Genomic DNA, 18,450 nt, shown 5'->3' on the forward strand with positions numbered 1-18,450 from the left:
ATCACTATTATACTAAACTAAGAGGAGGACATCAACTGCTATACCAGCACTTAGGAGGGGAATGTGACTCGACTGCACTGGAGAGGATTCTCTTTGCTCTGGCACTTGACCTCCTTCTATGAAAAACCCTGGCAATACCCAATGATCATGCCTAATGGGGGTAACTCACTTGCCAAACAGATCTTCTTTCTTGGGGAATTGGATGTCACCTAAAAGACACTCAGAATAAAGGCAGAAGGGAAAACCCAGGAGTAAGCGAAAGCCAAGAGAAGGCAGAAGCCATGAGTGGGTGGAAACTAAGAGTACACAGAAGTGGAGAAAAATGCAGCACGGAGTCTGTCAATAGTGGCAAGCCCAGCAAGCAGTCAGCCACTGTGTCACCATGAGGGTGGCATCCTGAACCAAGGGCAAGGACACCGCTGCTGCCTGGGCACACTGGTCACCAAAGACTCACTGCTCCTGAATGACCTTCTAGTCACTGATCCACGTGACTCCCAGCCGCTGACTTATGCCCTATGAGATCTCATTCACTGGTTTGATGAACATTGTATGTTTCAGAAGAATGTGAAACATCAGCCCACCTTCCCTCGGACCTCCCTCTGCTCATCAGCACTTCATTCGTTTGATTATCTCCAGAATTTAAGCAGCTTCCCTCCTCCCCTATGGTGCTGCAATAAAGGACCATGCTCGGAGTATAACTATTTCTTCTTGGAAGAGGTTTCTACACACGTGCAAAAACGAAAAGGCAAACAAAGCTCCAGAAGGGCTTCAAACTAATAAACCTCAGGAGTGTCTGTGTTTTTTTTCCACCACCAGCACAGAGCATCCTCTGTGTGCCACCTGGCAAGCTTCAGTTCCTTCTCTCTCAACCCACACAGAAAAAAAAATACAAAAATAGCATTAATAAGCCCCTAAGGTCCGGGACTCTTCTGCGTTGGCATATGCAAGCACATTCCTTCCAACTGCTGGATGAGAAACAGAGACAGGCATATGGAGTGCACATCCAAAGCCAGGCCAGATGGACTCCTCGGAGATTTATGAGTCCAGGTCCTGATTCATCCAGCCCTCCTTAAACCAGACCCCACTGGGGTGGAACTGGAACAGCTTTCCCAGAGGGAGAGAAGCATTTCCCTACTTGAGAAAAGATGGCAAGATAGGACATTTTACAGAAAATGGGTGACTCAGTGAAGTCGCCCTGGAGTTGGAGATGGGATTTTCAACAACGTCCACAGGACGATCAACCTGGGACCACAGGGAAACCAGCACCTTAAAAATTCATCAAAGATCTTCAAAGGACATTACAGGGCAAAGCTATTGATGCAAACTCCCAAACATCCATCTGTCTATGGAACTGCTGCAGAGTCCAGAGACAGGACTTGGAACTCAAAGAAAAGGGTGCTCGCTAGGAGCAATCCATGAGATGTAAAGGGGCAGCATAACTAAGGGCCTGGCAAAGAGACGCTAGGTTAAAGGAAGACCAGCCGCTTTAATGGACATGGTTTCCCTTTTTGTCTTGAGAAAGGTCACCAGTGAGACTAAAAGTAATCCTGTCTTGCAGATAAAAACTGGCCACAACCCGCCTTTGGGGAAGAACAGAAGAGGAGGGGCAGTCACTCTACAGGTCTTCAGAAAAGCCTGCCATCAGCAGCTGCTGAGAGGCCAGCTGCGCCAAGTCCCATCACTGGTACCACTCAGAGGCTGGGAAACCTCCATCACCCCCACCCTGGCACAAGTAACTGCTTCTCTAAACATGGGAACACAGCCACGTGCAAAAGTGTCACTTTTCAGAACTCTAGCACATTCCTAGCCCTCCCCAGATATTTTCACTTGCATTTTCAAAAGACAGGAGACACACCCAGGAAGAGTCCTGTCTAAGTTGAAACTGAAAAGTTGAAACTGAAATATGTAACAGAGGCTCTGATCATGGTGACCCTCCAAACTAAAATGGAAAAATGCAAAGTCTTGCCTAGTGTATATCTGGGGCCTCAAAGAGACACAACTTGCTTAGTTATTGAGCAAATACTTTCATGGGCATCACCTGAGACCTAGTAGGTACTGTGTTAGTCATAGGTATTTAGAATGAAAGTGTGGTGACACCCTCAGCAACTGGTCTAGAGAGAGACAGGTAAGTAGAGAGAGTGCTGGGCAGGGGTATTAGCTGCGGGTGTGATGGGGGTACAAAGCGGAAGGGCAGACGTCATGGCAGAAAGTGCAGAGACAAAGTGACAGGACCTGGCCCACCAAGGGGGTCTGTGTATGCATTTGACTAGTGATGAGAGGAGACTAAGAGGTTGGCAGGTCGGTACTGGGTTTGCATCTGAAAGCATTTGAGCAGAAGAAGGCCCAGGTCATTTGTGTGTTGAGAAAGCTCATCCTTGGGCTGCAGGGGGGTGCTACAGAAGCAGCTGGTAGTCTAGGTGGTGATCCAGGCAGGCAACGCTGAGAGTCGGAACAAAGGAGACATAAGGGCTACACTGCTGAACACTGACAGTAGGCCAGGCACTGGGCAACCTGGATTATTTCACCCTCACAATAAACCTAGCAGGTAGGGCTATGTATTTTCCATGGCAGAAAACAGACCCAAACAGAGAGTCACTTGCCAGGTCACCGAGGTAAGAAAAAGGCAGAACAGGGAGGTGAGGCCAGGCTGCCTGACCCCAGAGCAGGGTTTTAACCACGATGCTCTGTCGTCTGTAAAGAGCAAGCAGCAGTGGGCAAGAGGATTATTTCCAACACCGTGTCATATACCTGTTTCTAAAATGTTAAGAAAAATATATAACGTAATGTTAGAATGATATTGTTGCCTCTGACTGATCACTACCTGAAAAGCAGAATGAGGAGAAGGTAAGCCCTGCCCGTCCACACACACGTCACCACAGGCACAGGCAGAGAGCACGTCTTTCCCTTGCACACCGCAGTAAAATCAAGTGGATAAAAAGCGGTCAAAGGGAGGACTGAGGGAATTGAGATTTCTCTGGAGAAAGTGGGTGCTGTGCTGTGTGCTACCACTGCCTGGGTAGGGAAGCAGCTTCCGTTTTACCCTAAACCTAGTGAGGAGTTTCAAGGGGACGCCTGGGGGAGCTCTGAGACACCGTGATTAGGGCCTGAGTCTGCCCAGAAAGGAGCTTGTGGGCTTGAGGTGCGACACCTGCCTGCCCTAGAACTCTAAGGAGAGCAGAGGGCTCCAGGTGAGGGCTGTTCTGGTAGGATTGGCCTCATTCAACATGAATGTGCGCAGGAGAAAACATGAGGGCAGCACAGGAGAGGCAGCTTGGGGTGAGAAGAGACCTGAGAAGGCAGAGTTCAGAGCGCACTGGCTGAGGAAAACAGCCAGGTCTGAGCAGGGATAGCAGGCAGCCACCTAGAATAGCAATGCCCACCAAGCCCAAAGGAACCACTAGAATAGCGATGCCCACCAAGTTCAAGGGAACTACGAAGCAGAAGGACTCGGCAGGGAAGCTTCGAGAAGACCAAGACATCACCCCCCTTACCATCTGCCAGGCCCAGATGGCAAAGCCCTACCCCCACTTCTGCCCTGGCAGGAAGTGGGCAGAGGAGCATCTGGTGAGTGTGGGAGGGGTGACAGGAGGAAGCAAGGAGCAAAGGCCTCACTCCCTTCCCCTCTTAAGGGGCCCAAGGCAGATAGAACTGGACAAGGGAGAACACTGAAATGCAAAGGTTTGGAGTTTTAGTCATTACCTAGCCCTGTGTAGTAACTGGCCTGGACTTATGGCTCAGGAAAGAGAGTAGGACTGTGGTATCTGAGAGCAAACAACAATGTCACTGAATTTTTGACCCCACCCGAATTTGCATTTCCTGAGAAAACTCTCTGAATAAAGTTTAGAGAGACATACTAAAAGAGAAAAATTTATTTTTCAGTATATATTATGTGTTTGTTGAACACACTGGTTACAGCACATCAGATCATACACTAGTTTTCCAGATACTAAGCAAGAGCTGTTTGGTTTTCAGATTTTTAGCTACAACAGAGAACTGAGGAGGGAGGTTATTTGGATAATTGAGGAAGAGAGATGTAGACAAACTTACACCATTTCAGTCAATAAAATGAAATCTTCGAAGAAGTATTTTCAGCATCTCAGATATGTCTCCTTGAAGTAGTTTCAAAGCCAAGGCATGCGTTTTTTTTCTGTTCATACCACTTCCACCTACCGCCTCCTTCAGGCTAGGGAAACTTGACCGCTTCTATTATCACTGAATCTCATTATCGCTCATTTTCCTTCCTGGGCAAATAGGGAAAGTTTTTCCAAGATGAATCTACTGTATGATTGTGACAGGAAGCAACTGGAAGGTTCTGAGGTGAGACTGAACGTTTACAGATAGTGGTCCAGAGAAAAGCCTAGAGGAAAAAGAATCACTCTGGTCCCCAGGAAAGCCAAGGAGAAAAGAAGCATGGGGCTAGACCTCTTCTAATTCCCATTGCCCTACGGGGGGTAAGGACTGCACACCAACGCTTTCCTTCCAGCCCGCCCCCTACAGAACCCAGCCAGGTGAGCGCAGGGGAGGATGAGGGGGGCCTGGAGTGGAACCTGGGGGGGGGGGGCCAGACTTCCAGTGTAACCTCTCTGGGCCTCAGTTTCCCCACCTCTGAACTAGCAGTTCACCTTTCTCTAAAAGTTTAACCCTAGGGATGCAGAGATCACAGAAGTGAAACCAAAACCCTTTTGTGAAGAGCTATTTTTCCTGTGTGGTCTTCCACAGCATATGAAGTTCGGCATTCCTTTAGTCACAAACACCTGGGCATCCATGGTGTGGGAAAAACAGTGCTAGACCTGAGCATAAAAGGGCAAAGAAGCCGGTCGTCTCCTTGGTCGTCTCCTCAAGGACGGTGCAGGCCAGACAAGCCAGGCTGGGTTACACCCTCCCCGATAGACTCCTGCTGTGTGTGTCAGGGGAGGGGGGGCAAGAGGAGGAAGGGAACCTCAACCTCACAGAGAAGACCAGTGAAGGGCACCCTTCCTGCTCCGAAAAGCTGAGTGTCCCCTTGCCCTCAACAACTCTGCTGGCAGCACCTCCCTTGTGACCGCTAGTGATACATCACTCTGCCTCTTGCCCGCACCTGAAAACTGACTGATAAGCATCACTGTTGGGCAACATGGAAAAGGTACTCCTAATTTTTCCACGAAATGAGACCATCATATATAGATTCCCATTTTGATCCCGGAAATAAATGCCTATTTTCTTTCCTGACATCCAGAATTAATGGATTTGTTGTTTCTAATACTGTACTACTATCGAATCAGACATCAGAAACCACATGTAATATTACTTCCTCTTATTCTATTAATATAGTGCGCTTACTAGAGATCTGAGGCAAACACTGACTTCTATAACGGAATGAGACAGGCCACAAAATAGCGAGGGTTCAAAGGAATGCTCTCATCATTCATTCGCTAATTCATTCTTTCATAAGCAATATTTTGTGAACACCCACTATGTGCCAGTTAATGTTCTAGGTACTGGAGTGTAGCAGTAAACAAGTCCCAGCTCTCACGGAGTTGACTTTTTAGTGGCGAAAGAGTGTGATAAACTTGTCAGCACATAAGCGGTAAGTCCTATGAAAACACAAGGAGAGAAACACTGGGAAGGAGAGAAAACGGGCTGGGGTGGGGTGAGAGTGGCTGCTTTAAATAAGCCAGGAAGGCCTGTGGACAAAAGTAATATTTGAGCAGAGATCAGAAAGTGAAGGAAAGTGATAATGTGGAGCTCTGGGGGAGAGCAGGCCAGGTAGTAGAGTGCAAAGGCCCCAGGGTGGTGACTTATGTTTGAGATTTTGGAGGAATAACAAGATGAGTTGGGTCTAACATGCTGCAGGAGAGGGCACAGTGTGGAAAATACGGTCCCAGAAGTAATGGGGCACCATCTACTGCTTTGAGTTAGGTAATAAACTCATTGGAGGGTTTGCAGCAGGGAAGTGATAGAATCTGTCTTAAATTTTAAAAGGATCACTCTGGTTGCTGCGTGGCAATGGGTGTGGGGTGGTAGTGGGGCTCAAGAGCAGAGGCGGGGAAATTAAAGCATTCTGCACTAATGCAGGCAAGATGTGGTGGCAGTTTAGACCAGGGTATAACGGTGGAAGTTAGATTCTCCAAACAGTTTCACGGTAGAGCTGACAGTATTTGCCAATAGGCTGAATGTGGTAGGAGAGAAAAGAAAGAAGGGTGTCAAGAACACCAGAGCAAGTGGAAAGACATGGTTGCTATTTACTGCAATTGGGAAACACAGCTTTGGGAAGGAAGGGCAAGGGGAGTTAGGAGTTTTGTTTTGGATTGCTAAGTGTCAGAAGCCCACTGGGCATTTCAATGGAGATGCTGGAGAGGCAGGCCACTGGTCTATACAAGTCTGGTGTTTAGACAAGGTCAGGAGCAAAAATCGAAATTTGGAAGTCATCAGTGTTAGATGGCATTTAAAGCCCCAAGCCTGGATGGGCTATCCTAGAGCATGAGTTAAGATAGAGACGAAGTCCCAGGACCTCACCTGGGGCACTCCAAAATTTAGAGGTCACAGAGGTGAGCTGGAATTAGCAAACCAGAGTGAGAAGGCGCTGTCTGCGAGGGAGGAAAACCGACAGTACGTGATATCTTAGAAGCCAACTGAGGAAAGTGTTTCTAGAAGGGAGGAATGATAAACCATGCCTAGTATTTGCTTTACTGATACGAGTTTCTAAGTACCTGGATGAGAAAACCCAGAGGGGTTCACTAAGTAACAGATTTCTAAGTCCCTGGGCTGGTTAGTCAGAGATAAAAAAAAAAAAAAAAAAAAAAAAAAAAAAAAAAAAAAGGATATAGTCTAACTACAAAGACAAAATGCAGAAAAAAGTCTGATGTAATGACAAGTAGATGGATCAGAAATTGCTTGACTGATGACACCCAAGGGCACACGTAAGTGAATAAATGTCAACCCCAAAGGAAATTTCTAGTGACATGTTATTGGGCTCTGTCCTTGGCCTGCTCAACATATCAGTGGCTTGGATCAGTGATAACTAAACTTGACTGCAGAATAATCTCGGAGGCTTATGAAAATAGAGCATCCCAGTATCCACTCAGACCTACTGAATCAGAATTTTCTCCATGGTAGCACTGGGGCGAGAATCTAAAGCAAGGCCTGAGCAGAAGAAGGAATTGAGGGAGGAAGTTGATCAAAATGTACAGTTCCAACCAAGCCGAGTGGAATGAGGAACATGCTGGATGACAGCTGCATTTGACTCTGGATGGGGTACACCTACTGGGATCTGAGATCAACTTGAACTCTCAGTGACCAACAGTGGGATCTCAAGATGTACTGACAGATGGGAGAAGGGTCACCATGCAGCCATACGCTCTACGTTCCCTAAAGCACCCTGTCAGTGGTACAGAGCACACAACTAGAGAGAGGTCAGAAGAGCATGACTAAGATGCAGAAGGGACTCCACCCAAAGAGAAACAGAAGTTCAGCCAAGAAACTCAGAAGGAACCAGGACTCCACCCTGAATTCCCCAAGGGGCCAACATGTACAAGGATTTACTCTGTGGGATCCAACAGGGAAGAGCCACAATCAATGAGTGAAAACTACCAGGACATGATTCTACTTTGGTGGAAGTCAAGTCTTTTCAACAATAGTAAGAGTAACCCAAGGAAATGAAAGTGGTGAGTACTTTGCCAAAGGAATTGTCAAACTTGTATACACTCCAAATTAGCGTTCACCACAATGTTTTATTTTATGTATATATGTATACATTTTACATGTGTATGCATACCCTTCCTAGGCTGTAAATTCCCTGAGGAATTACATGCCCAGAGTCCAGCACGAGCCCTGCCCCATGTTATATGCTCAGTAAAGGTTATTTGAATGAGTTGATCGTGGCTGGATGCCACCAAGTGCGTTGTACCACTGCCAAGCATGCTACATAATTTTGATATTCCTTCTAAAACAGCAGATCCTATGATTTCTGAAAAACTGCACATAAGCCAGTTTTCCCTGGAGACACAATCATCCTTTGCATCTTCACAGTTAATTTCGAATTTAGATAAAATGAATTCTTTAATTATTATGCATAATAGTCAACAATAATATTAGCCCTAGGTTTAAAACTCAGCCTGGCAGTAAGCAAATGTGAGGGGTAACAATTTTGCCTCCAATGTTTCTGTACTCCCCATAAAAATGTCTACTAAGGAAATCTGATCCTTCCAGCAGTGACCCAGTTTGGAGACTTACCCTCTAGGCCTCCTTTCAAGTAAATGTCACCACATCTCTCCATTGGGGGGGATTTACTGATTCATGCACTGGAGTTATCGGGCCAACAGGTGGGTGTTACCCACCACCTTTGGCCGGCTGTGGTTCACCTCAAAATGTCATCCAATCAGAGGCCTGGTCCAGCTTAGAAGTTAACCCAAGGGTTTCAGTAGAACAGCTTTTGCTGTTACCAAGGCAATCAATGCACATCACATCCTCCTTAAGAGACCCCAAAACAAAACCATTTCTCTGGTCCATGAATCACTGCCTAGAACTCTCCTAAAATCTGAGGCAGCTTCCAAAGCCACCATTCTGCACTTGTCCCCATGTAGGAGTTGACATGCTATGGTCATGCATCCAGGGGAGGGAGCCATGTCTCTAAGAAACATTTGCTTCATACCAGGCAATATCTTGGGGGGCCATCTCATTGAAATTTCACAAGAATCCTATGAGGTGATACTAGTGTCCCCATTGCACAAAAGAGCAAAAGGCATCACACAGAAGTTAACAGAGTTGTCCAAAGTCACACAGATTATAAATGGAGGAGCCACTATTTGAACTCAGTACTGCTTGACCGCAAAGCTGTGCTCTTTTTCCACACAGCATGCAGAGTGATCTTAAAACAAAAGGACACTCCCTTATCAAAATGCCCTGGTGACGTCCTCTCATCCAAATTACTACAGGACCCAGTAGGCTCGGGCCTCTGCCTGCCTCTCTAGCCACATCCCCTCCTTCTTCTTGCCCGTGCTCTCTCCCTTCCAGTCCTACTGGCCTTCCTGCTATTCCTAGGAATCACCAAGTCCCCAACTCAGGGCTGCCACACTTGCTATTTCTTCTGCGTGGAGTGCTGTTCTCCCAGACCTCCGCAGATCCCTCTTGCTTCACCCGGGCCTCTGCTCCAATGCCACCTCAGGGAGGCTGTTCCCGATTGGCTGATCTAAAGAGACCTCTAGCCACTCTCTAGCCTGGATCCTACACTGTATGTTCCGGCAGCACTCACCAGTGCCTGGGTGCATATACTTGGCTAGTTAACTACTTATTGTCAGTGCACCATTAGAATGCAAGCTTCCCAGGGGCAGGGACTCTGCATCATTCAATGCTGCATCCCCCAGCCCAGGGCCCATTTGCAGTCAGTGGAAACCAAATTGGGTTGCTGCATGTGCTCTACCCTCTGTAACTTCCTTTTGGTCCCTATGCACAGAGTTTGGCTACACAGTAGCTGGGTGACCTTAGCCAAGTGATTTCAGCTCTCCAGAGAAACTTTCCACTAACTGATAGTGGCCCTGACAAAGAAGGGACTGCTATTTGATCCCTCTCTAAAGACCGCATCATTCCCTTGCTCTGATATTTGTGAGACACTGCTGGTTTTAGAATTTTGTGATTTTATCAGAGAGGAGACATTTGGGGCAACTGTTGAAACAAAAAGATAATTATATTTCACAAAGAGAGGGAAAAAAAGCCCTCAAAACAACCAATTGTCTGTTTATTGCTAGAATAGACAATTCGTTCATTTAATGCCTTCCAGCATCTTTTCAAAGCAGATAAAAATGGACTCTTATTAAAGAAGAGTTATAAAAAGCTGTGTTATCTGGCATTGAACCAACCGGAGGGCTTCTAAAAGTGGAATTTCTGAGATTCCACCAATACAAATCTCCAAGCTTACAAGGGGATCAAGGCAGGAGCTAATCATAATCCAAGAGAAGACCAGTATTTAACATAAAAGTTTCCAGAGATAAAATTATCTCTGTTTCAGGAACTTAATTTGTCTCCCTTCATATGTAATCACGGCCCTGCCTCATAACGTTGCTGGAAAGTGGTTCCTTTTCCGTAAAGTATTTTACATTCTGTAGAAGTATTCTGTAAATAAACAGAGGGTGGTTCACTCCAAAACTCAGGATTCACTTTGAGTTTTATTTGATTCAGTCTGTCTGAACATTGTTTTAGTTGTGGAAACTCCTACTGGCATGTGAAGGACTTTCGTTTGCTGGACTTGCTTAGTTTTTCTCTCCTTTCTTAATACATATAAGACTTCAAAGAAACTCTTGGATTCTGGCTGTGGTCAAACTCAAAGGGTGAAATACCAAAGAGATAAGAGAACAATCTTCTGGGAAAATTTAAGCCTCTGAGTTTACAACTTTTAACCAATCCATCCATTCTCTCACTCTCACAAGGTGGGAGATGATAAAGCATTACTGTGTAGCCAAATACCAAGACAGATAAAATGCTGCCAATGATTTCACTTCCAAAGAAGGGAGAAGAAAGGAGTTAGTTTGTATTCATATTTGAATTCCAGTGCATGGCCTCAGTCAGGGATGTTGTAGAGAAAAAAATTAAAAAGTGAGGATGGGAAGTAAAGTGAAGGAGTGGACACAGGGTAGGGGTGTCCAGGACACTGTATCTTCAGTGTAGCCTAGACTGTGCGACTCCCTATTTCCAGATATTTCCTTTTATTATACTGCATTTGATCATAACTTATGAATATTCCTAAATGCTTTTAATTAGAAGACAAGTATTCACATTCATATTAATGGTAAGTTTATCTGATATTCAAACACAAATTATATCCAGCTTCCTTCACAGAACATGCTCACAGCTTACCACATAATGCTCACACTGAAAAAATCATATTTATGGCTTGAGCAAGCGTCCAAGTAAGATATTACTTAAGATAATATTATGTAAGATATTGCTATATTTCATAAAAGTAAGATATTCAACTTACTTTTTCATTCCACGCCCAGAGTCCAATTCCAAGAAATGCTATTCCCAAAAACTGAAAGAAAGAGAGAAAGCAGTATAAGCATAAGAGTAAACAACATGTTTTTACTAATACAAATTAGAAAGTTTTCAATCAATTCTTTTGACACTTTACCTGGCTGAGAAATAGTTTTCTTTAAAATCTGAGTAACCATCTTTAACAGAAAAAGAAAAAAGAAAATACCAGAATCCCCTTGATTAAAGTTATTGAGGATTAAGAAGGATTGGGTAAAAAAAAAAGAAAAGAATGAAAAAGTGTACACACACACACACACACACACACACACACACACACACACAGGACTATTATTCAGCCTTAAAAAAGAAGGAAATCCTGCCATTTGCGACAACATGGATGAACCTGGAGGGCATTATGCTAAATGAAATAAGCCAGAAAAAAGATAAATAACACATTATATCACTTACATGTAGAATCTAAAAATAAATAAGTCGAACTCATAGAAACAGAAAGTAGAAAAATGGTTGCCAGGGATAAGGGAATAAGGGGTGATTTGTCAAAGGTACAAACTTTCAGTTATAAGATGAATATGAGGTTCTAAGGCATGATATGGTGACCATAGTTGATAACAACGTATTGTATAATTAAAATTTGCGACAAGAGTAAAACTTAAATGTTCCTACAAAAAAAGAAGGTAAATATGTGACGTGATGCGTGTGTTAATTATATGGAGGGGAATACTTTCACAATATATATATATATTATGTTGTACTCTTTAAATAGCTTACCATTTTATTTGTCAATTATACCTCAATAAAGCTGGAAATATAAATGAAATTTTTAAAATAAAAAAAGGGTTGGAGACCTGTAGGTACTTAGGAGTCATTTAGATTATGAAAAATAATAAGTAGGTAGAGCCTTGAATAAAATCAAAGTCATCGATAAGGATTAATGCAGCTTTTTAGGGCACAGAAGGAAACAGTGCGTGCCCCCATACATCTAAGCCTGGTGTTCACTAGAAAATGGAAAACCAGGGGCATGAATTTAGTAGAGCTGGCGATTCTGTCTTTACCATCAAGCCATTATAAATGGGCCAGGTCAGAGACGGCCTTCAACAAGCTCTTTCTCACTCCTTCAAAAGGTAACATGAGGTTCATCAAGTTCAATGTGACCCAAAGAAAATTCCTGATGCTCTGTTTTTCAGAAATTTCAATTACTTGTATTGGAATTGAGGGGGCGTCCACGACATGGCCTGGTCTCAACTCAGTGACATAATTTCATGTATAACATGGAGCACACAAATAACACGAGACTGAGTTACAGAGAACACAAAACAAACTCAACCTCAAGGCAGAGGTGTTTCTCATACATAACTATGGATCTCAAGTGCAGAGCTCAAGTGTGGGGTCAGAAGGGTGGTAAGATGGGAGCACGTTGGTAACCAGGGGTGCTTTCCATTTTAATTAGTTCTCACTGTAGTCCCTCTTCTCTAAGGTACACATCCCCCCCCCACACACATATTTTAACATCTCAGAAATTGGGACGTGTCTTAAAAACAGATGGTATCTCAGCTTTTTACCCCTTGATTGTACCAAAAATAATACTGTGTCTTATAATCAAGAGTCACAGGTTTAATGACACATTGTACAGCGCTATCCACCCACTAAGAACTCAGTGATTAAGACCGATGTAATTGGCCACGAGGAAAGACTCATCTTACTCCTCATCTTCATTATCAGGAGCAGCTCTGAATTTCCTTTCCAAATCCTGAAGTGAAAAGGGAGTGGGCAGGTTGACGAGCAGACGCAGTCTGACAACAGCAGTGCACACTGTTTATTTTACCAACATCTTGATTAAGTTACATGTCAGGATAGCTGTCCACCGAGAGCAGTGCATGGAGGGAACAAGAGTGAGGGTGGCCATTCTTTCCAGTTTCAGGGAAATCTGAGAACTGTCCACCTGGCGAAGTCTTCACCATTTGCTGTGGAGAGTGACACTTTGTAGGCATGAGCTAATAAATCTGACAAGGGCTGGGAAAACAGCAGGAACAGAGAGAAGAGGAAACTGAAAAAAACACCAACAATTGACTGCCCTGAAAATGTGGTGGTGTTTTTAAAAGTAGAACTTCCCAAATCTTCCAGCAATGATCTGACACGGCAGAAAGAGCGCGATACTTCCAAGCCCCTCTACAGAAAAGCTTCAGCATGTCCTTTGTTTGGCAAAAACTGAAGACCCCTTTATTACTGCTTTTGCCCTTAGGGGTTTGAGAAGTGTTTGGAAACATTTCTTGTTTTCAACAACCCAACAGAAAAACTATGGTCAGCCCCTCCCCTCTACTGCCCTGGTCAGAGTGCTGTTTCACTTTACATTTCCGACCCCAAACAACAAAGGTACCAGTCCCCCAAATGACTCAAAGGCACTTGGGACTCTGTAGTATAAAAATAAAGCAGTTCAGCATGTTACTCGCATTGATAGATCCTAGGCACAATCGAGTACCAGGTGACAAGTAAACACATGGGATCCCATCAGACCTAGAAATTACTGAGCATTTCACTTCACACACATTGATTGACATCAAACTCGGCCCAGAGAAATGCCTGCCTTTCTAATGCTAAAGCTCTGTGAGGACAAATGCTCGATCATCTCCGCTGATGCAGTATTTAATCAGTGTCACCACAACATGGGTGCGATGTTGTGACAGAGGACATCGTGGTCAGCTGTCCCTCTTGCAGCTGAAGAGGAGGGACATGTCACTGCTGAGGGCCCTGCCGAATTGCTGCCATTTATTTCTCTTTATGACTCTCTAGGCACTGTGTTCCATGCTCTGTAGGCAGTATCTCTCTTAAGCATCACAAATTTGGTTTAAAATAAGCACTATTATTAACCACATTTTAAGAAACAGAAAAATGAGGCTCACAGGCAAACAGCTTCTCAATGGAGAAGCAGAAATTTGAACCAAGAGGAGTCTAACATCGACGTATATGTTCTTACCACTCCTGATAAATTCCCATTCCCCCCATGAGTCAGAAAATTGAGGCATTCACGTTAGAATTATATTGGGATAAGACCAGGACATCATATATTCCCTCCCCAGGAAGCAAAGGGAAGTGGAAGAGGTAAAAAGAGATGAAAACCTTGCCTTTACATATGAACTGGTTGAAGAACAGAAATGTCCCATGTTAGAGTCAGCAATGGAAGGAAGTATAATAGAAAAGAGAAATTCCATGATGGGTCAACATTCTCTTCTTTGTATCAAGTTTCCCCTCTCCTCCTGGAACTTTGAAAATCTCTTTTTTTTTTTTTTTCCCACGAATCATATAAATGGATTGGGAACCAATAGTTTTCCACAAAAAGGAGAGAGATAAAAAATTGGAATTTAAAGAAGACTCACAGACAACGCCTTTATAGTCTTGCTCCAGTATTTCCTGCTTTAACTGTGACTTTCCAAACAAGGGTTTAAGAATTTGGAGAAATAACAGTGGATTTAAAGTCAAGGAAAGCACTCAATACCTAAGCAAGCAAGTGGTGCAGGGCTGGGGCCTCAGCTTGCACATACCTTCCGGGCTACATCACTAGCAAATGTCCTCCCAATTACTCTCAGCCCATATGTTTTGTTTTAAAATCAAGTTGTTCCAGCTCCAAATAATTAAACAGAGAAGAGCCAAAAAACAGAGACAGGCACGCAGCACTCGAGGCACACTGAGTTTCCCCTTCCCACCTTCCAAAGAAAAGATGACCATAAACCACCAAACTGACCTCATTGAAACCCAGAGGCCAACTTACAGGGAACAGCTGAGAACACTTAAAGGCAACGCTCTATTCCTTTGAAACAGAACCAAAAACAAATCTGAGGCATCTTCTCACATGGCAATGTATGCAAACACGCAATACAAATGTTTGTCCACCCAATTTTTGATGTTTTAAAATGTATAACAATCATTTTGCCAACATTTGTTGAATGTTAATTATGAATTAGGTACAGCATTTTATATGAATTAGCTAAAACAGCACTGCCGAATACAGTAGCCTCTAGCTACTGAGCACCTGAAAGGTGGCTAGTTCAAACTGAGATGTGCTCATAAGTGTAAAATATAGGAGGTCTGACAATTAAGTTTGTGAACTTGTTGCAATGATGTTGCTAACCCTTTTTTTGATATCAGAGAGATGATTCATTATGAATTTGAACCAACTGGACAAATAGTTAACCAACTTTACTATTTGGAAGTGCTGAAAAGGCTGCGTAAAAAAGTTAGATGACCCGAACTTTTCGCCAACAATTCATGACTCTTGCATCAGGACAATGTACCAGCTCACAAGGCACTGTCTGTGAGGGAGTTTTTAGCCAGTAAACAAATACTATATTGGAACATCCTCCCTACTCACCTGATCTGGCCCCCAATGACTTCTTTCCTTACCAGAAGATAAAGGAAATACTGAAAGGAAGATATTTTGACGACATTCAGGACATCAAGGGTAATATGACAACCGCTCTGATGGCCATTCCAGAAAGAGTTTCAAAATTGCTTCAAAGGGTGGACTAGGCGCTGGCATCGGTGCACAGCTTCCCAAAAGGAGTACTTCAAAGGTGACTGTAGTGATATTCAACAATGAGGTATGTAGCACTTTTTCTAGGGTGGGTTTGTGAACTTAATAGTCAGATCTTTGTACACTGGATTTTAAAGATTTAATATAAATAAAAAGATCGTAAAATATCTCAATAATTGTTTTATTATTGATTACATGTTGAAATTATAATACTTTATATATACTGGGGTAAATAAGACACATTAAAATTAATTTCTCTTGTTTCATTTTACTTTTTTAAATACAGCTAGTGGAACACTTAAATGGTATATGTGGCTTGCACTATATTACTATTGAACGATGCTGCTCTAAAGTATCCCACAATGATCCCACGCAATAGGTCCTGATATTATCTCCATTTTATAGATAAGGAGATGGAACTGAGACTATTTAGAAGAACGAGTTAAACTGACATTTTCAGTGATGACTGGATATGGTGAAGAGGGGTCATGGGGGAAAGAGAGGGAGGTATCCAGAATAATATCTGTGATTCCAGGATCTTCTACATGGATGGCTCCTAAAAATCCATCTTATTTCTTTTCTGACAGAAATAACTCTCAGGGGCTATTTTATAACTAACTTGAGACCGACTGGCATTTCTGAAGGCACAGTTCTTTTGTGAGTATTTTGGCTTCTATCTGAATTCTCTTTGAAGCAAATTTCAGTTTGCATACTTTTAAAAAATAAATTATTTAAAATCAGGGGGCAATCCAAAATGGTGGTGTCGATAAACACTGTGCCTGCTTCCTTCTGTGAACACGTTAAAATTACAATTAAATTATAGAACAATCAACACGTAGAACCATCTGAAGTCTAGCTGAGCAGAAGTTTTATAACTAAGTAAATAAAGTAGAAGCCATGTCAAGAATGGTAGGGGGTGCCGAGATGCGAAACAGTCTGTCCCCAAACCTCCATGTGGAGTTTGAGAATCAGGAGAGATATCTCTGCCACGGAGGTTCCCCCTGGAGAAGTGAGGGACCCCAGTCCCACACTAGGCTTCCCAGGCCAGAGTACTGGTTCCGGGAAGAGGAGTTTCCACAACATCTGGCACATACGGCTGTGAAAAACAGTGAGGATTCTGACCATCCTAGTGGGACAGAAGGCTGTGGGAAACCCAGACGTCCTCTTAAAGGGCCTGTAGTCAGACCCACTCACTTGCAGGTACTCACCCTGGGCTCTCGCAGAGGAATAGTGACTTGGGGAGGGGGGGAGGGAATTGGAGGCATATGGGGGGGCAGACTGAGGTGTGTGGCTCTGGGGCAAGGGCTGGAGGATTGTCACCACTTTCCCTGTGTGGGGTCCACCTCTCGTGCAGCCAGCCTGCAGGCACCATCTTTCCTGTGTTGAGCCCTCCTCCACATGAACAAATTTGAATCTGATGGGTCTGGTGAGCTCTGCTGGGTCCCCCCACCCCACAAATTCCCCCAACATTGGAGGCACTTTCTGGGAGAGCAGCCATCCCCACAGCATTGCACACTTTCTTGGAAAACTAACAAAGTCCACAGGCCCCAGTCAAGTGGTGACTGGCCTCAGTGTGCTCTGAGACTTTTGCCAAGTAGCTCCAGACACCAAACCAGAATCTACATTAACTTGGTAAACACAATGTTTCCAACTCTAGTGATTCCTTGAGACCCTGCCTCACCCAACTTGCATACTGCATGAGGCTTTATCAGTGGCTGAACCTAAAGGGAGCCAGCAGGTGGCAGCAGGCCTTGGGGTGTCCTGGCTTTTTTTGCAGAGCTACCCCAGGCCCAGTACTAATGGCAGCCATCCTCAGTTCACAGCATGGGCTCTCCCACGTGCCTTCAGATTTAGTACAGGCAGCGAACAACCATGGATCTTTTTGTAGCTCCTACTAGGTACCTCCAAGCCAGTCACAGGCAATGGATGACCTGGACCTGCACCGGAGCCCATCCCAAGAGGCCTCAGAACCAACATACTTGGAGGTGGGCTTCAAACCACAGTAGAACACCATTCAATTAGCCCCAAAAGTGGCACACACAAAGGGCAGTCTCAACAGGCACCAGAGCCCACTGGGGCAACCCCACTCAGTGGGTAAGCCCCCTGCACAGCAGCCTGGAAGATGTGGATGTGGCCAAACCCTAAGACAGTCATTAGTCCCACCCACTGATGTGCCAATAGCAATCAAGGCTCTACTATAACAGAAGGGCACACACAACCCACACTAGGGACACTCCCGGAGCAGGTGACCAGGGAGACTGTGTCCCTGGGCCCCACAGGGAACCTACTACATAAGGTCACCCAGCCAAGATTGGAAAACATAGCAGATATACCTAATACATAGAAACAAACACAGAGAGGCAACCAAAATGAGGAAACAAAGAAATATATCCCAAATAAAAGAACAGGAGAAAAATCCAGAAAAAGAATGAAATGAAATGGAGGCAAGCAACCTATCAGATACAGAGTTCAAAACACCATTATAAGGATGCTCAAGGAACTTAGTGAGAACTTCAACAAAGAGACAGCAAGGGAAGAAAAAGGACATAGAAACCATAAAAAAGAACCAGTCAGAAGTGAAGAATACAGTAACTACAATGAAGAATGCAGTTAAGAATTCTTTAAGGCAGAAAAAATAATAATTAAATTGTGAATAAGAAAATGGCAATGACTACATATCTATAAACAATTACTTTTAATATAAATGCAATAAAAGTTCCAATCAAAGGGCATAGGAGAGCAGGGTGACCAGTTAGCTCAGTTAGTTAGAGCATGGTGCTAATAATACCAAGGTTGCTGGTTTGATCCCCGCATGGAGCTGTGCCCTCCTTAAAAAAAAAAAAAAAAAAAAAAGGCGTAGGAGGGCTGAATGGATAGGAAGACAAAACCCTTACATATGCTGACTCACTTCAGATTGAAAGATACACACAGACTGAAAGTAAAGAGATGGGAAAAGTTAT

General features: G+C 43.9%; 1 protein-coding gene and 1 long non-coding RNA gene across 4 annotated transcripts in view; one reads left to right on the forward strand and one right to left on the reverse strand.

Moving 5' to 3' along the window:
- The window catches only part of TSPAN5 (tetraspanin 5), a 166,523-nt gene that overhangs the window by 22,893 nt on the left and 125,180 nt on the right, over positions 1-18,450 (reverse strand). For 2 of the 3 annotated variants that reach the window (XR_016018923.1, XM_019741139.3), the window contains exon 2: positions 10,952-11,002. Coding sequence is in view for 2 of the 3 variants with exons in the window: in XM_019741139.3 (XP_019596698.1) it covers positions 10,952-11,002 (51 nt within the window). In the remaining variant the exon portion in view is untranslated. Of the gene's footprint in view, positions 1-10,951; positions 11,003-18,450 lie in introns of those variants that run through there. The other variant, XM_074323279.2, reaches the window with a different exon arrangement.
- On the forward strand, positions 727-5,208 carry LOC141569563 (uncharacterized). Its single transcript, XR_012493289.2, has 2 exons — positions 727-4,508; positions 4,636-5,208. It is a non-coding gene; the product is annotated as an uncharacterized LOC141569563 (long non-coding RNA).

This window comes from Rhinolophus sinicus, chromosome 1, assembly GCF_057876585.1.
Source record: "Rhinolophus sinicus isolate RSI-liver-muscle chromosome 1, RSI-T2T, whole genome shotgun sequence".
NCBI lineage: Eukaryota > Metazoa > Chordata > Mammalia > Chiroptera > Rhinolophidae > Rhinolophus > Rhinolophus sinicus.